The sequence below is a fragment of the Pan paniscus genome, chromosome 2 (genome assembly GCF_029289425.2).
Source record: "Pan paniscus chromosome 2, NHGRI_mPanPan1-v2.0_pri, whole genome shotgun sequence".
NCBI classification, from domain to species: Eukaryota; Metazoa; Chordata; class Mammalia; order Primates; family Hominidae; genus Pan; species Pan paniscus.
In genome coordinates this window covers 29,693,067-29,718,167 of record NC_085926.1, presented here as the reverse complement: position 1 = coordinate 29,718,167, position 25,101 = coordinate 29,693,067, and the positions used below count along the sequence as shown (strand labels likewise).

Below are 25,101 nucleotides of genomic sequence, written 5' to 3'. Positions count from 1 at the left end.
GTCATTGTCAACAGTGACAGAAACCGAATGCCATTATATTTGCCCAATAGCACAGGCACATTTTCCCCACACTGTCCCTAAACAGAGACGTAGACAGTATGAATATGGCACCAGTTGCTCTGTATGTGCTTAGAGTTATATTAAATGTAGGCAACATAGTTTGGCTGTGTCCCCACCCAAATCTCATCTTGAATTCCCATGTGTTGTGGGAGGGACCCAGTGGGAGATAATTGAATCATGGGTGCAGGTCTTTCCCGTGCTGTTCTCATGATTGTGAATAAGTCTCATGAGATCTGATGGTTTTAAAATGGGGAGTTTGCCTGCACAAGCTCTCTTCTCTTGTCTGCCATCATATGAGACATGCCTTTCACCTTCCACCATGATTGTGAGGCCTCCTCAGCCACGTGGAACTGTAAGTCCAATAAATCTCTTTCTTTTGTAAATTGCCCAGTCTTAGATGTGTCTTTATCAGCAGCATGAAAACAAACTAATACAATAGGGCCCTAGTATGAGAAGATGATTGACATCATATTCAATCTTTCAACAGCTTTCTTAAGACCCGAGGATCTCAGGTCATCATTATTGGATCCCTGTGAGTCCCTCATCTACATGACCTTAAAGCAATGTATTTAAACAATCAATGTCCAGTTCTATACAACCACAAACTTCTCAATTCAAATATGTCAAATCTTGATAAGGCAGAACACTGAGATTTTTCAGATTTTAAAAATTGTATTTTAGTTTTCAGTGGGTCACACTAATTATAGTTGAGTATATTCACAAGCAAAGACACACTCTCTAAAGTAATGAAAAAGATTAGGAAATTGGCCACTTAAAAAAAGTATAAATATCTGATGCCATAGCTCATAGTGATATCCTACTCCCTGTCTTAAATATGGAATCAAATATTGGTTAAGACATACACTTCTGAAAGTAAGATTTCAGCTATTTCCAGGTAACAAGTAATGAGGACCAATAAAGGCAGACAGCATATACCCAAATTGTAATTATACCTGTTATGCCTTAGTAATTATACTCAACAAGGGCAAATTACTACTTTACCTTGCAAAATACCCATATCTTGTATTATATCCTCTTTTCTTCCACACCTAATTTAAGTATCAAAGATTAAATGTCTTTACTTAGCATTTGAAGCCTTTATTCAACTCTAACTTTCAAAGTAATTTATAAATAAGCAGATTCAAGGACTGATGATGATCAATATTGTGTATTTAGTTCTATTATGATGAGTGGAAATCTCAGAAGCATACAGTTATCTCTCCTAAGAGTTTTATAACTGAACATAATTATTTTGTCTTTCTTGTTCCCGGGAGATAAAAATGAGTGAGAAAACTCATAACCAAGTTCCTGCTATTCACGATGTTTCCATTGGGTGTAGCTATGATATTAGATAGGTTAATATCACAGCCTGCATATTCTGGAAGGATGCCCAGACATTTGGGGATTTGTAGTGACTTTCTTTGTCTTCAGCATTAAATTGTATTAGTCAGCAATATGTTCGTTGGGGAAAACCAAATAAAATACTTTCAAATCAATCAGGGCAAGAAGGCTTTCAATACGTCTTTTTGACATACCAATATTTTGAACAAATCAAAAAATTGAGACTTGTGCTAAAACTTGAATCATTCATAATTTCTACACAGTGTGCTCATTTTTATTTTTATATAATTATATAATTTACACCTAGTTTGAACAACTTCTATATAGATAGGTATCTGTTGGATAAAATAGGACAAACAAGAGGAAAGTCCACAAACAATGCAACTCCTTTACTGGATGATGGATTTGAGTAAAGTGTCTTAAAATGTCTGTTTATACCAAAAAAAAAGTATTTCTGCTAAAATGCAAGGGCAGCTAACATGCTGAGATGAAAACTGCTAACTCTTTTCTTAACAACACCATATGTCTCCAATCGGATCATAATACAGTCAGTTCCCAAGGGAACGTTACACATGGAAGCTAACCAAATCAAGGCACAGTCTTCACTGTATGTTGACTCACTGATTAGCCAGCAATCAGCTACTTTAGATTTTCAGATTATGCAAGTGTCTGTCTGAAGGGTCTTTCTGCATTCTTGACATCCCCCTTAAAAAAAGCAAGTCATTACAAAACCCTCCACAAAAATATTTCTCTTTTTGTATATGCTTCCTCTTATCTATAAACTCAATATATTTTAAGAAACTAAAATGCTCAACCTCTGAACTCTCTGATGGGTTTTAAATAGTAGATGCATTATACAGCAAACACTATCGAAATCAAGCTTAAAAAGATGAAAGTCACATATTGTAAGATGGAAGAAGTCGCCTTAGTCTCCTCTGAGAATAACTGTATATAAAAGACCAACAAATAAACCAAGCTGCCTTATTCAGATGAATCTTTATGTAATTTTTCTTAGTTTAATACTTCATTCCATTGTTAATTTTTTATATTGGAATTATATTTAAAACTTTACTTAGTTAATATTAAAACCTTCCACATACACTACTGCCTCAAGTTCTGGCATTTGTAGCTCTGATACACATAATAAATCCAATTATTTCATGTTTAATGCAATTCTTAATAGCATAAGATTAGAACACTTTATAATGTGTATAAAACCTTAGGAATTTTGCCTTGGGAAGTGTGAAATGCCCTGGGATAGTCCAGATTGGGGCTTCTCAAACTAGCTCTGATAAATGGACAGTATTTTCTAAAATTTCCAATTTGTCAATAACTGATATTTTTGTAAAAGAAAATTATGCACTCAGATTTCATGACATTTTCAAATCGCTATACTAGTTTCTAAATGCTTTCTCTCAGTTTCTGTGCTTTTCTTGTCATGGACTGGTAAGAAATGTTTCAGGGCTGGCATCAATTTGTGGGATTCATTGTGAATATCATTGTTTGGATATTTTGTAACTTGGAAATTGGAATTTTAATATTAATGCTGAGTCATAAAATTCTATCACTTCCAGCACATCATTCTTTAACTATTCTTTGCTATGGTTTTCTTCTAATCCACTTTAGACAGTTAGCAGCAGAGATTCAAAAAGCGAAAGAAGAATTACCAAAAAGCTTTTGAGAAAGATGAGTTGCTACACAGTAGTATTTGAAAATACACATTAAGAAAAGCAAATCCCCCAACTCTGCAGTGATCAACAAGGGCTTTACAATGTACTTATTCTAATAAGAGCAATTTAAGCCTCGGCATCATTTAGTCACTTATTAGTGAATTTCTTACCTGGGATGCCTGGTGGTGTTTTCAGATATTTTCCATTAAAATGTTGAATTACCACTTCACATTTTTCAGTAGACTCCATTCTGGGAAAAAAAGGTAAACCAGAGGTCATATATGGTTGTCAAGAAAAAGAAACTTAAGAAGTAAAGGAAAACAAGAAAGCCATAGAAATACTTGATTTGAGAATTGTACCCTAATTGCCAACTTTTTTCATGAACATGATGACCAGATTGATAAGAGAACATCACAAACTCATTAATGCTGAGAAAGTATTATTCACTCTTTGAAAGGTGTCTATGTGGAGGCCTCTATTCTGAGCACTCGTTCAGAGGTAACCCTGCGGCATTATCTTAATTCACCCAGCAATATTTGGCAATTGAAAGTGTTCAACAAATGTCTGTTGAATGATGAATTAGCAAACCTGATGGGTAAGTCTTTTTATTGTCATTCCTATCAATAAGGTCACTGAGGCTTAAACAGATAAACTACCTTTCCAATAAGAGGAAAAGTCAGTATTTGAACTGACATCTGTGCAACAGTAAAGCCTGTGCTATAGCTACTAAGCTATACTGCTGATGGATTTCACAAAAGAGGTTGACAAGATGTGTTTTATTTGCATGGCTTGCAGCCTAAAGGACTGATTGGTATAGTAATGTAGTCGTCAGCATTATGACATTTTTATTGAAAATCCACTTTATGTAAGACATCCAAAGAGTTTGGTGGGGTCCTACCTGTTGAAGGAAGGTATAGATACACAAACCTTAGGTTCTATACTTTCTCAATATTGAATTTTGGACAATAACCTATTTTTTCATACTATCTTATCAATATTCCTAAACTAGTATTCTTGTGCCAAATTTTGGCATCTCACGTACAAGCTAAAACATGAACATTTTGAGCCATACCAACATAATTTAAATTTTGGCAATGTTACCATATCTTAAGTACAGTAATATTTGTAGCAGTTTCCAAATAATAAATAATATCTGGCCTTTTTTATTTTATAAAATTGGATGGGGAGGATAATAATTAAGGATTAATTCTGATAAAAGAAAATTAAGTCTTCCAAAGAGTATACTAGAGGCAAAAATACATTTAAGAAACAGCACACATACACATGAAAGAATGTGTATGAAATGTGTAAAATGTGTTCAAAAGGCAAAGTATAATTTTGGATTTTCTGCTGTTATTAATATGAGCTTTCTTGGAATGGTGGCCATCAACTCAAGTTGTAAAACTTTCCTATATCTAAATTTCATGTGTATTTCAGGACCATATTACATGGCCATATTACAGGACCATATTACCTGGCAAAGGAAAGAAGATACAAAAAAAATATGTTAACAAATATCAAGTAAGTTATACATATTTATTACAGCTATAAGAATTCAAATGTGAGAGGAATCCCAGAAGTGAGAGAAATGCTGACAAGAGGCACGGAATCTAGGAAAGGCTTTTGGAGAAGTAATTAGGGCAGGGGGCTGAGCTGGGCAGCTTGGAGGGTGTGCGTCCTTATTACAATGTGGTAGAGAGAGCAAGCATGTGGCTCAGTGGAAGGTTTGCCCGGGAAATTCTTAAAAATTAACTGAGAGAGGAAGTCAGGGCATCTGTATCACTTGTTTAACAAGTTTGAAGATGATATCAGGAACGAGTTCCATTTTTGAGCTATAATTATTCTCTGACAAAGTTTTGTTTTCAGATGTACATTCCTATGAAGCATGGGATGAGTGTGCATCTTTCTGTATTGATGGATATGACAAATCTCTACCACCAAGCAGGGCTAAATTTACAGGAATGAGGCCTAGGTCTTCACACAGAGCCCCACACTTAGAACAACCCTGAACTTGGTTTAAAGTTCTGCTGTTGTCACCTTGAACTTCTTAACAGTGTTTTAACAAAGGGATCTACATTGTCATATTTCACCCTAATTTAAGTAGCTGATCCTGCTATGACAAGAGAGTGTAGGAAACTAACTTAACATTAATGCTCAGTATGTATATCATCAGGTGACCCAATGGATCCACATAAGTATTATTTTGAAAAAAAAAAATCTTCAGAATGAATCAATTTGATGTCCAAATAAAAAGAAAACTCTTTATGCAATTTTAATAGATAAAAATAAAAACAAAAACAGCATTTTGTTTACTACTCACTCACAAGTTCCCCTATATCAGAAGATGTTTGGATAAGAAAGGCAAGCAGAATCTTTCCTCATTCTAAATATTTAGGAACAGCTAAGTACAATTTTCCTAACTCTTTCAAGTTTCCTTTCCAGTGGAACCTTTTACGGTAAGTCTTTCAATTTTTTTATCTTTTTTTTTTTTTTTTTTAAGTAGAAAATTTCCATTTCCAGGAAGAAAAGAATTCTAACTCTGTTCTTTCTCTCTTCCCACAGGATCCACTATTGTCTCTTTGGGAAAATAACCTTCTCTCCTAGCAGAGACATGAATGGGAGAGGAAATGTAAGCCCTTAATTACTACAGATGTTACTTTATGGAATTTTTATTCCAGGAGAGCTACAAAATGCAAAGTTTGTGCCTCAGAGCCCCCTCCCTGTTCAATCTCTCTCTGGGTACTCATCTGGATAAAAGGCAGTTAAGAATCTAAAGCTTGCTTGCAAGAGTCCTACAAATCAAATCCTTTGTCTTAAAATGGCATGGAATTATAAATGAAGACTAATACTAGGGGTGTGTGTGTGTGTGTAGGGGTGTGTGTGTGTTTATTCTACATAATACATTTTAGGGAATAGAGAGGAAGCTAAAAAAGAAAATCAAGTGGCTAACCCACTCCACCCACTTAAAATATTTTTGTTCTGTTTGAAAGCCTCAAGTCCTCCCTTCTGCATTCTAAGTGTGATCATCTTTTCTTAACACTGTTTTACAGCCATATCAAGCTGGATGGGGGCTGTTTCTATGAACACAAAGACAGCAGAGTAGATTGTTCACTTTGGGTTCATTCAGATTTAACTAAGTGAATGTCTGCTGTGAGCCTTTAGAGACTCCCGTCTCTGAAAGAATAAATGCAATAAAAGTCTGTTTTCTGTAGCTGCCGGCGCTTAGTGTCAAACCATGTTACGCTGCACCACCCAGCAGTGACAATTCCATTTTAATACACGGGGCACATTTTAACAAGGCAAAGCAGTCCCAGCAAAGATGGCAATATAGGAGCTGCCAAGGGGTAAAGGCTCAGTGTTCCTCATGCATTTTACGTGGAAGCAGAACAAAAGTGAGACTGAGACCCAGAAAGCTCTGGGGGGGAGGAAAGAGACTATATTTGAATAGCCATCTTAGGAAGAATGTGCCCATTTTCTTCTCAAGTTTCACAATTAACCTCTCTGAAATGCCAGCTCAAGCTATCTGGAATCTGGCACACGCTTCAGTTGAAACTGACACTAGCATTATCAAGTGAGTCTGAAAAGACAGCACGCCAGACACAGCTGCCTTTATATGTCCCTTTCAGATGGGCCACTGAATCACTACAACTGCATCTATTCTTCCTAGGCGGTACCTGAAACCCCTTGCGTCCCTCAGAACAGCTTGAGTGCCAGGCCAACCATTCACCTGACAATACATTAATTAGGATCTTACAAGGCTCTAATCATTGTATACAGCTTCAGGGTTTTCTGTTAGGTCTGAGGTTTAAATATAAATACACATTAAAGGTCCTGTTTGACATTCTTTCTTGTCTCAGTACCTAGGACACTGGCTTCAGTTATTTGAAACACACCACAGAATTGTGCTTCTTCTTCCTTTTTTTTTTCAAACAGCTACTAAGAGGAGCTAGTTTAACAGCCGATACAATTCCCACAGGCAAATTACATCAGATGAGAGGCTGATCCAATATTAGTAGAATGTTCTGGGTCAGACTTAACATGCAGAGGTAGAAACGTACTTTGCAAAACCATTTGCAGCCTACCTCTGTCACCTCCATAGAGAATCACACAGTTTATGGTCTTAAAGCAGTAAGCATTATTAACCATGTATTTAAAACAAACCCATCCTGTCATTTATTATGGTTAATTAGAGGTTTCCAGTATTGTGAAATGTTTGTGGTTTTGCAATCACAGGCTCTGTACAAATTATTGGCAACTTAGAGTATCTAACGTTGTAAGCCAGTCATCCTCATTTCTGGTAAGATTTACCTATGCACAGGGTCAACACTAAAATATTTTTTAAAGTACTAAACTCTGCACTGCTTCTGACATTTCAAAAACAAATTATGTCATTTCCTTCTTAATCCATTGTAACGGAAGGAATAAAATAGTGAGTTCCAGAAACAAAGATGAATGAATGCGATGAATTTTCTTCTCAGTTTTTGCAATTTGTTTTCTTCCAGCCAGGCACCTGACATTCTTAGGATACAAGTGTCTTAAGTACCAAACAGTGAAGCAGAGAGGCCTCCCTTACATGCCCTTTTGTAGAAACCAGAAATTTTGAAGGTAACTTGCTCAGCATTACAACACATTCCTCTTAGGAAATGAAACTGTGGATGACAATATTTGACTAATGAAAACACATTCCAGAGTTTGAGAATCACATAATTTCAAGACTGGAAATGGCCTCAGATATCAACTTCTATATTGTACAGATGAAGAAAGTAGCACTAGAAGACTGTGATTGGCTTCCCTAAAAACTAGTTAGTGGATGAGCCTGGAATAGAACTGTTGTCTCATGACTTTGAATTGAGACTATTTATTTGCAAGAGATGCAGCTCCATTGCTGGCCTCATGTCATCCCTCCTGATTTTCTCTACTGACTGATGTACTTCAATCTGTTCAAGAGTAGGATGGGTCCTGCTAGCTCCACTCTACCCAGCCACTATTACTTCAAGAAGTTATTTTCAAAAATGGAATATAACCTGATATGAGATGTCAAGGGTGTTTCACCTCTGTGGTATTCTCTCCCAAAACCCATGAAAACTAGGGGTCCTATCATGAGAAAAACAGCTGACAAACTCAGATCTAGAGACATTCAGAATACCTGGCCAGTACTACTCAAACAAACAAAGCCTAAGAAATTATCGCAGATCAGAGCAGGCTGATGAGACAGGACAACTAAACACAATATAGTAACTGGATTGGATCCTGGAACAGAAAGAAAATGTTAATAAAAAAGTTGGCAAAATCCAAATAGAGTCTGGAGTTTAGTTAATAGTAATATACCAATGTCAGTTTCTTAATTTTGACAAATGTGCCATGGTAATTTAAGGTGTTAATGGGGGAAACTGGGTGTGCAATATATAGAAAATCTATATTATCATTATGGCTTCTATGTGAAGGTAAACTTATTCCAAAATAAGAAGCTTTTAAAATCACTGTACATTAAAATTATCAGAAAACTACTTTTAAAAATACCAATCTCTGGGGCCCAGCCCAGAAGATTCTGACTTAATTGTTTTGGCATGAGGCCCAGGCACAAAGATTTCAAAGCTACCCAGGTGATTTCAGTGTGCAGCCAGGGTTGAAAACTCCTGTTCCGAAGTTCTGCGTCAGGTATGAGAGACTAGTAACCATGGGCCAAACCCAGTCTACAGGTGTGTTTTATTTGGACTGCAAAGAGATTTTGGAAATTTTGAAATGGTTGTCAACATTTGAAACTTGGGAGATTTCACATGAAAATTGAAATCTGTGATTCCTTTTAATAGATGGGACAGTTTAACCCATGCTTTCTGCATGGCAACTATGACATGATAAAAAATATATTTAGTCTTTTTCTCAGGTTGCTGACACACAGCTTCTAAAACCCTTGGAATTTCCTGAGTGATAGGGGTATGTTTTGTTATTCAGAATAGACTATTTTTAACCACATCTGAGTTTATGCTAATGAGGTCACTCAGGTAGCTTCAGGATGGGGACTGGTCACCAGAAAGACTAAGACGTGATTAGTGGGTTGGAACTTTCATCCCCACCCTCTCTGACTTCCAAGAACTGGAGAGGGGCCAGAGATTGAGCTCAAACACCAAGGGCCAATGATTTAATTAATCAAACCTAGATGTTTTACCTAATGAAACCTATATAAAAATCCCTAAACAACAAGGTTCAGGAAATTTTCAGTTTGGTGAAGACACTGATATATGCCAGGAGGGTAGTGAGCCCAGAGAGGCTACAGAAGCTACACACCCCCTCCCTGATACTTGGCCATATGCATTTCTTTCATTTGAGTTGTATCCTTTATAATAAACTGATAAACATAAAGTGCTTTGAGAGTCATTTTAGTGAGTTACTAAACCTGAATTGGGGAGTTGTGGGTACTCCCACATTTTGTAGTTGCTGGGAAGAAATGTGGGTAGCTTGGTGATATGGTTTTGCTGTGTCCCTATCCAAATCTCATCTTGAATTGTAGCTCCTACAATTCTCATGTGCCATGGGAGGGACCTGGTGGCAGGTAATCGAATCATGGGGGTGGGTTTTTTTTTCTGTGCTCTTCTCATGATAGTGAGTAAGTCTGATAAGATCTGATGGTTTTATAAAGGATGGTTCCCCTGCACACACTCTCTTGCCTACTGCCATGTAAGACAAGCCTTTGCTCCTCCTTTGCCTTCCACTATGATTGTGAGGCCTCACCAGCCATGTGGAACTGTGAGTCCATGAAACCTCTTTTTCTTTATAAATTACTCAGTCTCAGGTATTTCTTCATAGCAGTATGAGGATGGACTAATACACCTGGGCACTCCATTTGCAGCTGGTGTGGAACTGAGCCCTTACACCTGTGGAGTCTCATGATGATCAGGTAGTTTGTGTCAAAACTGAGTTAAATTGTAGGACATCCAATTGATGTCAGAGAATTAGAGAATCGATATGCAAAACTAAGGTATTTGATGTCAGAAAAACCCACACATTTGGTGTCAGAAAAAAAGACATCACAGCAACCATGGAACAGAGTAAAAGAGCAGTTTTGTTCTTTAAATAAAGCCACTTTGCCATTATTCCTACCAAGCTGTGTCAATTGCCAATCCTAAGGCAAAATAGTAGGTGCTGTTTATCACTGAACTTGCATTCTTTATTTTTAATAGTTAGGAGAAAAGAAAAATTATTTAACTTAATTTATACAGGGATAGTGGTGTATTTCTGCTCACCCTTTCCTAAATGTCCTCTCTGTCCTGCTCTATGCCCCAAGGAAGTGACCCTTCTATCGACTGTGTAATCTTAGTTCTTTTGTTTACTGGTTTTCCATTGGGTTCTGCCTATGGAAGCTTGAAAGAAAGAACTTCAAAAGGCAAGAGTAGAGAGAAATCTGAGTGGTTTTCCCTCTTTGTCTCCCTGCTTTGGCACTTCGGTCTAGCAGGGGTTGCATCTCTCCCTGTCTACAGTCCTTCCAAGCAGGCCCTCCTCTGAGGCTCTGGCTCTCACTGAACTCTGGAAACACCCCTGTGGTTGCTCCTTGAGCTCTCAGGGTGGTAAACGTTTCCCTCTGTTGCTCCTCTCTGGGAACATCAACATCTCTTTGCCTTTACCTCAGTTCCCTTAACACTGCTTCTGTAAATATTTTGTAAATACTCCTTAATTTTCTTCAGTAGAATCATCTGGAGTGAAACTCTGCTTCCAGCCAGCATCTTGATGCCTACACCATAAAGCTATCAACAGCAGAGGAGTAAAAAAATTATCCCAAAGACTGGGTGTTTCAAGAAGCATGTAAGAAATAAAGTTTGCCTTATACTCCATCTAGAAACTACTTCTTTCACTTGGATTACCTGATTATCCCCAGTAGGGACACTCATCTATGTACTCACATAGATGCATAATTATCTAAGTATATTTTTTTAGCCAGACCAATGTTTCTAGAAGGAATTTTCATAAAGAAATGGCAGAAAATTAAACTTAAATAAATAATCTGAGATAAAGTGAAAATTAAGCATAGGTGTAGAAAAGTCATACCATTAATGACTCTGGAATACATTACCACTTTTAATCACAGCCATATTTCATTCCTAGATATTATTGAGAAAAGAAAAATAGCTCAGAGCAGGCTCAACTATGTGAGATATGCAACATTTATCAGGCCCAGAGAGACATAAGTACAGGGCTTCAGTCATGGCTGTCTCTCCCCTGAGTAGCCATGACTGGGGGCAATTGTTTAAGGCATTTTTGTTCCTGACCAGCTTTCTCACTCATTATCTTCATATTCCTAGCATTTGTGACACAAAGAGCAATGAATAACCAATTAATAGCTTATGTTATCTTAACGAAAAGTCTTGATAAACAACTTCTCTTCTTTTTTCCTTTAAAGACCCACTTGTAACTATTGCTAATTGGACTGTATATTCAGGGCAACATGAATCTAGGCTCCTGGGTGGCCATCTTCAAGCTTTGAGCTCATATAATCTCTGTACTTATGTTATTTAAGGTTGACATTTTGGTGACTCAGGTGGGACCTGAAACAGACTTTCAGTGATCTCCCTTGCTTTGCTGACAGCTGGAGCCCTGATATGAGCATAACTTTCATTCATCTGACCTCACTGGAGTCAGCGGAGGTCAGTCAACTGGGTAAGCCCTCCTCAGATTTGAATGCTCCATTCTTGGTTGAACATTCAGACCAATTCACTTTTTGAAACTGCACACATTCCTGCCACAACATGGTTGGAAATGAAGCTCTACTGTAAGGTAGGAGTTCCATTTGTTATTCTCTAGAGTCTCTGCTGATTGCAGATTTGTGACTTTCACTTTTTCTTTTTGAGCTAGTGTTATTTTGAATTAATTCTTAGAGTTTTCCCATCTTTTAGCCATGTACGGTGGCTCACGCCTGTGATCCCAGCACTTTGGGAGGCTGAGGCAAGAGGATCACTTGAGGTCAGGAGTTCGGACCAGCCTGGCCAACATGGTGAAACCCTGCCTCTATTTAAAATACAAAAATTAGGCATGGTGGTGGGCGCCTGTAATCTCAGCTACTCGGGAGGCTGAGGCAAGAGGATCCCTTGAACCTGGGAGGCAGAAGTTGCAGTCAGCCAAAATCGTGCCACTGCACTGTAGCCTGGGTGACAGAATGAGACTCTGTCTCAAAAAAAAAAGAGTTTTTCAATCTTTTATCTCATTTAAAATTTTGGTTGGGGAAAAAATAGTTTCTCTCTGAAAAGAAAAAGTGTAATCTTACAGCTTAAGTGAAAAATTTGTAATCTTTAAAATTGGTCAGATTTCACAGCTCAGTTCAATTGACAAATCTAAACATTCTTCTTGGGTGACCAAAATTCCTCTCACTGGGTCTTTTTTATCATTCAAAAGGAAATATAATTATGGGCAATCGTACTTCCATAACTGAGTCTAATAATAAAGATTTGCAAGAGCTGTTAGAAGTAGTAACTGACCTCTTTAGCTTTTAGGGTACCAGGGATTACTCTGTACTATGAGATACAACTTGAATTTTGTGTGTGCAATGGCTGACAAGTCACTGGCAAAAACTGTGGTTTCTGAAGTAGCTGAAATCAGTTACAGTGAATGATTATAAATGTACGGGGCTACTCATTTTTTCCGGTGTTTAGATAGAAAGACAGGTTTGAACACTTGAAGGTGGAGGAAACACTTCCCCTCAAGGCATAAAACTCCTCCTGTGGGAGGGTGGTCTGATCACAGAGTGGGCTGATGGGCACTGCTCACCTACCAGTCTTGAGGGAATGTATGCAGTGAGGTGCATTGTGGAAACATTGCATACCCCGGTCTTGTGGCATTTCTCTTTTCTGGGGGACCCGGGATTCAATGTAAAAGTGGGATCGTTCAATTTTAAATATCTAGGTGCACTGCCTGTTTTTCACATATGTAAACATTAGTCCCCCAAAACTGCAAATGCTTTCATTTTGCTATTCATTAAAGAGCTCAACCCTGAGGTTAGTAATCTAATCAATACATAAGCTAAGTTGAAAATACCAGCTTTCTGACTAGATTGGTCTCCAAAATATGACTTTCTGGCATTTAGGTGGCTATTTTGAAACTCTTTGTAAAATAAATATACATATATAATGGAAATCTCCATTTGTAGGAGCATCTCCCTTGCTCCACCTAAGCTACTAGAAACTTTTATGACAGGAAAAACAGTGCCTTAAAGTTTATAAAACCAACCTTACTTTTGTTTAAGATATTTTTGCTGGTAATCTTATCTTGACTGGGCCTTTACCTATGCCCTTCTTTGTCTCAGTAAATAAAGGTGTTTAGATCTAAGTTCTGTGCCTTTGGGAGGTAAATTTTCACCTAAGAGTCATGTTTTTGCGATTGTAAATTTAGGATAGCCTAGCTAATAATTGTTTAGGGCTTGAGAGTCTAAAGAGGAAAGAAACTATTTGCAAACTGGCAAATGGAGAACCTTATAAAGCTATTAATACAAAATTTGCTTCTATGTGTCCTGTATGTCTATATGTTTAAATGTGGCATGTGTATGTGACATTTTACTAGCAACATATATGAACAACCTCCAATTAATTGTCTTAAAGAAAATGTAAGTGGTTAAATCAAATATTTTATCAGAAAAATAGAAACTACATACAGACAGGAGGCAGGGAAATACTGGGTAGAAGATGGTGGTTCCCCGGCAAGGGCTCCACCCTCAAGCCTGGAACCAATGCCCTAAATGAAAACTTCACATCCCTGTTTTCCCACCCAAATGTTGCCTTTTCCAAAACTACCCTGGCCGGCCCCACCCTCCACCCTGTACCCATAAAAACTCCAAGCTCCACTGGCAGGGAAGGAGAAAAGAGGAACCAGCTGGATATCAGAAAGAAGCAGCTTGACTTCAGAGGGATGGCTTGACAGCAGAATTTCATAGAAGAGTTCTGCCACAGATGGCCCAACTCCAGGGGAAGATTATTTTCCCACTATATTGCCCTTCCAGCTCCCCTCCCTGCTGAGAACTACTTCCACCACACGATAAAATCCTCTGCATTCACCACCCTCCAAATTGTTCGTGTGACCTCACTCCTCCTGGATGCCGGACAAGAACTGAGGTGAGAGGGAAGAGGCTGTCACACTAACTCCCCATTGAGCTGTTAAACACTTAAGCCATCCATGGATGACAAAGCTAAAGGACCACACCATAACACACATCCTCTGGGGCTCCAGGGGTCGTAGGCAACCCCTAGGCGCTGCCATGGGCCTGTACAGTGTTTGTTCCTGCAGGCACCCAAAGGCACTTGCCCCGGCTCCTGCACCAGCTCACCTGCGTGCTAACCCTCCCACAAGGGGTTTGAGTGCTGTGGGCTGCCTAACCGAGCCGCCCCTTCGTGAGTCCCACAAGGGTGCCAAGGGAACTATCCTGTCTCAAAACCAGCTCAAGTGCCTTTTAGTTCACATGATTTGTGTGAATCTTTAAGACTAGTTTAATATTGTTGGTTTAGTGAAAATAGCTGTCTTCTGATCAGGAAAATACCTATGTATTTATCCATAGAATTTTTGCTTAGGTAGTGGCAAAACATTTTAAGCAAGTTGTAGAGGGTTTGTGGAAGATTAATCTTGGGAAAGAAATTTTGTGTGTGTTCAAGTTGTCTAAAATTAGTAATTATTTATATGTTTTTCTAAAAACTGAGCATTAATATCAAAAGCACACTGATGTAAGGCCACAGTCTGTGCCCCTATGTTGCCACAGGGTTTTCTCAGAATACTGATCATTTTTAATAGAAAATTACAAAAGGTTATAAAAGGTTTATGGAAATCTTATTTTGTGAGGTCAAAGCTGATTGAGATTGGACAGATTTGGTCATAATGTTTTATTAAAATTAGCTTTAGTATTGATAACACACTAAAAGTAAAACTTGGTTTTCTCCTTAGAACAAGAATTTTGTGTAGTATTAATAAGAGATAGTAAAAGATTTGTTTACTTTTTGAGTAAACTGTAAAATAATTAAGCTGCAGGGAGACTTTCCCTCATGTTGTCTTTATTAGGTCCCTTGATTGGGTATTAAATCTCTTCCCTATCAAATAATAAAAAATTTTGCTTTCTGAAACCTTTGAATTATCATTTTCACAAAATAAATGACTATTATTATGCATTGACTTCAGATTCTATTTTGATCGTGTGTTTTAAACATTTTTAAATTTCAATATCAAGTGTTTTAAACCTTTAATACTTTACATATTCCCAAAAATTAAATTTCAGATTCTAAAATTATCTTTTGATTTGTACTAACGTGGACATAAAGAAGAAACCCCTGGAAGTCCAGGAGAGACATATAACGCTTATTTGATATGTTAAAATCATATAGGAAGCATTGTCAAATAAGAAATGCTGTTTATATGGGCAAATAGAGGGGAACAACACACACTGGGGCCCTTCAGAAGGTAGAAAGTGGGAGGAAGGAGAGGATCAGAAAAATAACTAATGGGTACTAGGCTTAATATATGGGTGATGAAGTAATCTGTACAACAAACCCCCGTGACACAAGTTTACCTATATAATGAACCTGCACATGTGCCCCTGAATTTAAAATAAAAGTTAGAAAAATAGGTTTGAGTTATATTAGTATACATGTATTAACATGTATTCCAAAATTATATGAGATTCTGAAAATTCAGATATGTCTTGATATATGCTATCAGACATAATTACGATTATTATATTACATTGTTTTATGCCACAAAAATAATTAAATTTCTTGTCAATTGTATCTTTGACCACGGCTACTCTTTTTGTCATCCACAGACAATTATTGTTTTACTTTAAGTCTTCTCAAAAGGTTATTTATAATCAGCTATAGTCCATTCTTCAAGAAAATTCGTGGAAAAGAATCCCAACAAGAATTCTTGAATAAAGATTTCTGATAACTTTAGAGATCTTACTTTTGGACTAAGTAAAATCTCCCAGAACTCTAATTAAAAAGCTGATACATTAATGAAGATTGCTAACTCAACATCAATCAAAAGTTATTTCAATTTACTGAACTCATAGAGGACTAAAATGATTTTTATGACTTTTTTGTTTGCAACATTACTGACTTATATTTTGTCTTATTTTCTTTTCAGCTATTCATAGCTTATAGCAACAGGGTAAAGTATACATTTGCAAGCAAAATTGAAATGTTCACTTCTCTCTTTAGCCGATTTCTTCAAAATATGGGAACTAATAATGAGTATTCTTGTTTTATGGCAATATAGTTATTTGCATAAGTTCAATAAGAATATGTTTGTTTTTTGGTATCAGGACACATTGAACACTGGTAATTTTACCAAAGCTTTTATTGGAATGGCATATTTTTAGATATGACCAGATTGCTTTGAGGAATTGAAGTTGACTTTAGAAACCCAATAAAAGGCCTCTGGAAAAGACTGGCATGATACATTTTTACATGGTTCTCTTACAAGGTTCCTGACCTCATGATAAGTAAAGAATATCACTTTCTGACAGGCCCAGGAACCTCAAGATATTTTGGGACCTCAAGAAGAGAGGACTTTACCCAATTCATATAGGTATTACAGGCACAACCTGACAGCAAATCCTTGGCTTGTTTTCCTAGCCTCAAGAGGCTTTTAAAAATCTAATTTGAGATTCCTTATGAAAAAGTTCTAGCAAAGCCAACTTAAAGGAGCCTATATGGCCATTCATTATTCTTGTTACACTTTATACAAATAATCAGGCCAAGAACACTACTAAAACTTATTTTGCAAATAAATTGATCAGACTAAGAATTATCCTTGGTTTACATGGGGAACTGGAGAGAGAAAAATTATGTTTCAGAAGAAAACTATAGCACACCAGCTATTAGATTCCAGCACTGACTATTGTTTTTGAGTTTTTATGATTTTCCTATATTTTAGACTAAATCCAGAATTATTTCCTATCTATGAGTCTCTAAAGGACAAGGGTTTAATTTTCTTCAGGATGTTTTCAGTGGACTCACCAGTGGAACAGGTTTCCTTTTTCATTTTGGAATACATGTTCTCTTTTTGTAATGGTAATCCTTACTTGCAATATGTATCTCTCATTGTTTTACTGCTTCTGAGAAAATTAAAGTCATAATATTCTAAAGACCAGGATGATTCAATAAGTGACAGCAACTATTTAAATAAGTTGACTGAGATTTGGCTGAAGTCTCATTTTTGCCACCCTGTGATACCATTCCAATTCAGCTTTAGGCACACTTAAAATATCTTACTGAGATGTATTCTCTCCCCTGCCCCTTCCCCACACGCCCACCTGGGTGGGACAGAACCATTTGGGAATGAACCTTCCTTATGATGTAGGACTAAGGAGTCAAAATGCTTTTAGTTCATCTACTATGCTTTCTTCAAAACATCTTGATGAAATGGAGGGAAATGAGAAAACTCAGATCAGGCTGAGCTATGTGAGGTATGCAAAATTTATCCAACCCAGAGAGCCATGAGTTGGAGACTTTTGATCACGCCCCTCCTCACAGCATCCATGCCCAGGGTAATATTTTAAAGGCATTTTTGTTCCTAATTAGCTGCCTCTACCATTATCTTCATGTTCTTGGAATCTGTGATACAAAGAACCATGAATAGCCAATCAATAGCTTATGTTACTTTAATGTATATTCTTAGCAAAAACTTAAAAACTGCTTCTTTTTTCCTTTCAAGACCCACTTGTAACTACTGCTAATTGGACTGTATATCCAGGGCAACTTGAATCTACACTCCCGAGTGGCCATCTTCAAGCTCTGAGCTCAAATAAACTCTGTACTTAATCATATTTTCTGAATCTCATTATTTAAGGCTGACATTATTACCTATTACACCTCTTTCCCTTACTCAATGTTTCACAATTTTGTTTCCTTTCTATTTCCCAAACATGCCAAATTTGGCCCCACCTTAGGTTTTCTACTTCCTTTTCTCTTTGCCAGGATTGTTCTCTTCCCTCCCTACTCCCACTAAGAGATTTTCTTGGCTGGTTCTTTCTGATTTGTATTTTACTTTCAATGTTCCCTCTGAAGACAGAACATCATTCTCTTACCTCTTGCTTCCTATTGCCCCATACTCTCTATTACACCCCTATGTTTGGGGTGTTTTTGTAATATTTTCATTATCTGATGTTTGATTATTTGTTTATTACATACTTATTGTCATCTCCCTGATAGAGGCAGCAGGCAGACAAATTACCTAGGCAGATAGGGAAGGGTCCCCGGTGAAACTTCACCTTCAAGCCTAAAACAGCCTGAAGGCTGAAAGACATGACTGCTGGTTCCAACTGAAACCTGTGACCCAGAGGGACAACTTCTGCCCCTGTTTGCCCGCTCTTTCCTGATTGATTCTTTCTGAATAATGCCTTTTAACCAAACGAATGTTGCCTTTTCCAATACTACCTAGGGCTATACTACCCCTTTCTTTGCTGAGAGTTTTCCTTTCACTTAATAAATTCTGCCCTTTTCACACTTCAGTGTATCCACATGCCTAATTTTTCCTGGTCATGAGAAAAGAACCCAGATTTAGTTGAACTAAGGAGCAAAAATCCTGCATCATCCCCAATCCAGTAGAATGTTGGTCTGTAAAAGCAGATTTTTTTTGTGGGTGTATGTACATCTCTGAATTACTTCATCTATAACAATTACTGGAATATTGACCAAGCCAGTATTGGATAATAGTGACCTGACATCTATCTATCTATCTATCTATCTATCTATCTATCTATCTATCTATCTTTCTATCTATCTATATCTACCTACCTACCTAGATAGATAGATATATGTCAGGAAAAGAGGCTCAGAGAGTTTATATAACTGCCCCAAGAACACAAGTAAGAGGTGCAGAACTAAGATGTAAGCTAAGTTATTTCAGACCCATGTAGAACCATGTTTATAACCATAGAGATACAGAGAATAAATGTATTGGCCCAATTCACAGAAAGCTGAGAGTGTAGAAAATATACTAAATAAAAGAGGCTCAAACGATATTGGGCTATATTTCCACCTCTTACTTTTCTATTGGCCAGAAGCAGACTAGCTGCCTCCAATGTCCCCACTTTTCTGGATGCTCCAATAGTCCTCGACATGCTTTGTGTTTACAGCAGGTACAGGTCAAAGACATGTTATGAGCCCTGAGCATACTGAATGGCCACCATTTCTAATCTGGAGGTAACAAAGCTCCCCCAATTCCATTTTATATAGGTAAATAATTTTTCAGAACTCTCTCCGCATTTCACAGAGGACATTATTTCGTATGTGGTCATTTTTATTTTATAATAATAAAGCAATAAAGTATATATTGTATCTCCTTTGTTAGATTTTTATAAAGGCATATATACAACAAGACTGCCGTCTCGGAGACTTCAGAATAACAAATTATTTGATGCAATTTATTTGTTTGGTTGGTTCACTGGTTAGTTAGGGTTTTGAAACCCAGGGCTCTGAATATATGAAAAAGAAAATAGAATGTTCAACACTCTCCAGCTGTGATTTTGACTTTCTGATGGTAAGAGAAAGACAAAGAGGCAAGGAGAAGAAACAAGATGAGACACACAAAAGAAGAACAAAGATGAAGAAGCTGCAGGGGGTCCAGGAGTATACTCTCCAGCAGACCACATCTGATGGCAATTAGAAGAAGAATTAAAATTACCAAAAAGAATGAAACATACAACCTTTATTCTCTTCAATCTCAGAAAACACAGTTGTAACCTGTTTCTGTACAAACACAGCTGTAGTTTGGAGATTACTAATCACTAAGTTTACACTTTAGAGATTTGCCTTAGTCACTTTTGATTTCCTGGTTTCATGTGTTTAAAATAGTAACGGCAAAAGGATTGCCAAAATAGCGAGGGAGAAATTGTTACTGCAGTGATGGATTCAAGACAGATACAGTCAAAACAATACTCCAAACAATTCCAAACAATTTAAAAAAATTTGATAGACTTGATGGGCATTTTAAAGAGTCATATATTTGCCTTCAAATAAAGTATTGTTTTTTAACATATTTTTAAAAATTCCTGTATTTTCATATGATTATTCTGTTTCTGTGGTCTCATTATATTTCAGCAGATGGAAGAAGAGAACAAGAAGTATCAGGCAGTAGAAGGTAAATAAATAACATTTTAATAATATTCAAAGTTATTAGTAGAACACACAAAAAAGACCTGCTATTTATACTGATTGATATTTAGTAAGCAGGCTAGTATTTGTATGCCTATACCCATCTTTTTTTTTTTTACTTAATGAAAAGAAAGAAAAACTTAAATTATTTATTTAGAAAACTTGCACATTCAGTAGGGAGAGGTAGAACACAGGGCTGCCCATATGTTAGAAGTCATTCAAACAAAGCTCCATGAGAATCAAATTAAGAGTATTGAGGAAGGGCAAAAAATACTACAAAACACAAAGGTCTCTCTGTTCAGTGGTCTCTCACGCTCTTTAGCTCACCAGGGGATAGTAAATGCATTGCTTAAAGAGGTTCTATGTTCCCAGATGTTGAAGCTGGATTAATTGTGAATGCTCCCCCTGCTCCCCCTGTCCCCCACCCATCACTTCCCCACTTTGGGTCATTCTTTACTGGCCTCTCATAACACCCTCTCAATGTGATTTTTGCTGGACAATCAGTCTCATGTTTCTGGAAATGGGAAATGGATAACATGAACACACAGTCATGGCCCTCCAGACTCTGGATGATTTACGCTCTGATCCTTACCCTCGCAGGCAAGGTACTCTGTTGGCATTCACTAGCTCTGCAGTAGTGGGGCTGACTGTCAGCATTCCCACCATAAACTTCGGTTTTTAGAGGTTTATAAATTGGCTATAAAATGCTGCCTGGAGGGGGGTGGATCTTACAAAATTGTTTTAAGTTACAAGAGAGTAAAAAAAAACACACACACACAAAATAAAATAAAATGTCTGTAATTTCAGACACTATCTTGTGCTTCTGGAACTTTGAAAAGCCTGTAATTTTGCTGTCTGTGCGCCCCACTGGCATTCAAATCAATGCTTTGAAATTCAGCGTTTTAAATATAAAATGAAGATACTCCTTTTACTTTGAAGAGATGGTTATCAAAGAAGATTAATGTATAGTCGCAAGTAAAATAATAATTGAGGCGGGGGGGTTCTTTCCAGTCAAAGGAATTTTGGAAACCCTTGTACATGAATTAAGGACCACATGTGATGGTTAGAAGTCACCAATAGTAACATTCAAAATGAAGTCCACTGAAAAAATTATTCAGGTTTTCTGAATTGAAACAGTCATAAATTCAAGAGATATGTACAACAATTTACTAGACACAATTATTGGCTAGGTATTCTCCCAATTAACTAAGCACTTTTTTATTTTTTTTTTTCCCGAGACGGAGTCTCACACTATCGTGCAGGCTGGAGTGCAATGGTGCGATCTCAGCTCACTGCAACCTCCACCTCCCAGGTTCAAGCGATTCTCATGCCTCAGCCTCCCGAGTAGCTGGGATTACAGGCACGTGTCACCACGCCTGGCTAATTTTTTTGTATTTTTAGTAGCGATGAGGTTTCACTATGTTGGCCAGGCTGGCCTCGAACTCCTGACCTCATGATCTGCCTGCCTTGGCCTCCCAAAGTGCTGGGATTACAGGTGTGAGCCACCGTGCCCAGCCGGCATATTCTTTTAATAATGCCTGTGGAACTGTAAACTCCTAGAGGAAGAAACAATTTGTGAGCTAATACTAGTTGGGTTGGTGCTACCATAGATTTTTCTAATATTCCAGTACTCTATCTCACAATTGGTTTATCATTATCATCAAATGTCTTTCTGCATATTGCTATATTTAAAAAAAAACCCAAAACCTTAAAGTGATTTCATTTATTTATCATAAGAAATTTGCTCAAGATCAATTATGTGTCAATATTCTAAGTATTGGACAGATATAAAGAAGAAGGCATGGCCTCTACCCTTGAGGAACATGAAGGGGGATAGTTCCTTATTAGTAATTTTGAGAAAGTAAAACAATGTAAATCAGGCATCAACAGAAATCAACTCCACCTGGAAAAATCACAGACAACTTTAAAGCAATAGTTCTCAAAGGGTGGTTCCCATATCAGCAGTGTCAGTATCACCTGGAAACTTGTTAGAAATGCAAATAATTGCAAGGACAAAAAAAACAAACACTGCATGTTCTCACTCATTGGTGGGAATTGAACAATGAGATCACATGGACACAGGAAGGGGAACATCACACTCCGGGGACTGTTGTGGGGTGGGGGGAGGGGGGAGGGATAGCATTAGGAGATATACCTAATGCTAAATGACGAGTTAATGGGTGCAGCATACCAACATGGCACATGTATACATATCTAACAAACCTGCACATTGTGCACATGTACCCTAAAACTCAAAGTATAATAATAAAAAAATTAAAAAAAAAAAGAAATGCAAATAATTGAGTCTCACCCCAAACCAACTGGATCAGAAACTTTAAGAGTGGGCACAGCAATCAGAGTTTTAACAGATCTTCAGGTGGTCCTAAGAACAAGTACTAATGACCTAAGGCAAAGCTTTAGAGTGCTTTTAGAGTCATCTAAAGTGCTTGTTAGTACACAGATTACAGACTGCTGAACACCCTCACCACCAGACTGTTAATTCGGTAGATTGGGGGCAGGAAATTTGCATTTCTAACAAGTTTTTAGGAAGCACTGAAGCTGCTGATCTGGGAACCACACTTTGAGAACCACTGTCCCAAGACATCTTCATGTAATACAATAATTTCTCTCACTTGCTATGTGCTATTCTTGGAAGAATCAAGAAAATGGTGACTGAAATCATCTCTGTTTTGTGGTTCAGAGGGAAAAAGATGAGAAAAGCAGAGTGGAAAAGGGACAGGATAATATTTTTAAAAGGAGAAACATTTGTGCAAGAATTAAGTTGTGAATGATCAAATTAGTTAAGGCAAAAGCCATAATTGCTTGAGAAAATGCACAGCCAATGTTATAGGGAAGTAGGAATTTGGGCAGATCTATTTATGGTACAGCTAAAAATATATTCTCACCCCATCAAATTAGGTTAATTATATGGGATTCTGCTCCTCAAAATTTAAAATCTAAGATACATGGAGAATGAAATACTTTTTCTGTGTCGGTTTCCTGGCTTCTTTCAAAAGATAGTCAGACTCACACTTCATTTTTATTTCTTAGGCATAAGAAATCAGTGGCTTGACTTGAACCTATGTTTGCCTTTTCAGTCCACATGGCACTTTCTGAAATACAGATACCTAAATTTCAGAATTGGAATGTGACTGCTAATTCATATTTGAAGCTCAAAGTTGTAAAAGACCAATGAATTGAGCTGTTCTGAAACTTCACAGAACGGTAATTATGAAATCCACTGGCCACATATCTAGTCATCCATCCAACAATGAAAAAGAAAACTTGACCCAAGGAAACGTACAATCCATTTGGTGAAGACAGAAATTAAACAATGAATTCATTGTAATCGTGATATATTTTATTTGAAAGAAAAAACAAAACTTTTATAGGAGCTATAACAAGAGCACCTAACTTTGTCCAAAGCCAAAGATTGGAGGTCAGCGAAAAATTCTTTGAAGAAAAGATGTTTAAGCCAATGCCTGAGAGATGAGTAGGCAGAAGTCAGGAGAAGAGCCATGGAAAGTATAACCAGGCAAGAAGGGCAGCTTGTGCCTGAACATGAGACAGAGTCAAAGCCAGGAAGGTGAGCAATATCAAGAATGATGCTGGAGAGGTTGGCAAGTGAAATGTTGAAGAATTGTAAGCAGGACCCTGACATGAGGAGATTTGAATACTGAAGGGCTCACTGTGGCTTCTATATGCAAAATGCAACAGAGGAGAGAGAGAGGCTGCATTCAGAATAGAGCTAAAATGTAACATTCCCACCCTCCCTCAGTTCCTAAAGAAAAATAACTTTGTAAGTTTTATTCTTTCATGATCTCATATACCAGCATTATAGTTCTGCCTTTTAGAATATATATTACTTGACTCTGTACTTAAGAAAAATATGCCTCATTTTAAGCAAACTCTCATTGTATAGAAAAGATAAATGGGAGAGAAACGAATAGTTCAATCTTTGTGTTATGAACTGAATTGTGTCCCCTACAAAACTCATATGTTGAAGTCCTAACCCCCAATACCTCAGAATGTGACTGTATTTGTAATTACCCCTTTAAAGGGGTAATTAAGTTAAAATGTGGCCATTAGTGTGGGCCCTAATGCAATATGACTTGGTGCTCTTATAAGAAGAGATTAAGACACAGGCATGCGTAGGAGGAAGACCATGTGAGGACAGAAGGGGAACACAGCCATTTACAAGCCAAGAAGAAAGGTGTCACAAGAAGCCAGCTATAAAGACATCTTGACCTCTGACTTCTAGCCTCCAAAATTGTGAGAAAATAAATTCATGTTGTATGAGCCACTGTTCTGTGACATTTTGTTATGACAGACTTAGGAAACTAATATACTTTGTACGAACACATCCTTTGTTTAAAGAAAAAAATATCACTGTAGGTCTTCTTGGAAATATGTTCTCTTAATGAATTTGAAATGCATTTATTTCCCAGCAGGAGTCCAAATAAAGGAGAAACTAATTTATTGGAGAGTTTTTGGAGGGCAAGGGATGGGGGAAGAACCAAAGGAATGTGTATGGTATGTAAAGTGAAACATGACAGTTGGTTCAGTGAACTCCCACATTGCTCAGGCCTCCAATAGATAGTTGCACACTATATAAGAATGACTACATTGCTTAAATTCAGAGATCCAAGTAGTGCCATAAGCTCTGCCTTGGCCATGAAAATCAACAGTTGTCAATGTCCTGAAAGCCTGAATATCTCATGCACACATTCAAGCCAGGGAGATTTTCTTCATTCTGTTTATTTCTATTCAAATCATCAAGCATGTACCTTGCATTTGTCTACTGGTTTACTATGTATACATTATGGAGAATAAGAAGAATTTTCACACATGGTCCACAACCACAACTCCAAGGAAATAAAGTTAGAGATTAGTTAACATATACATGACGATTTGTT

General features: G+C 37.3%; 1 protein-coding gene across 12 annotated transcripts in view; it reads right to left on the bottom strand.

Annotated features, from left to right (window-relative positions):
• Window positions 1-25,101, bottom strand: part of RBMS3 (RNA binding motif single stranded interacting protein 3) — a 1,476,433-nt gene that overhangs the window by 273,085 nt on the left and 1,178,247 nt on the right. For all 12 annotated transcript variants that reach the window (XM_034956011.3, XM_055109591.3, XM_055109592.3 and 9 more), the window contains one exon: window positions 3,242-3,321. In XM_034956011.3, the coding sequence (XP_034811902.1) occupies window positions 3,242-3,321 (80 nt within the window). The remainder of the gene's footprint in view (window positions 1-3,241; window positions 3,322-25,101) is intronic.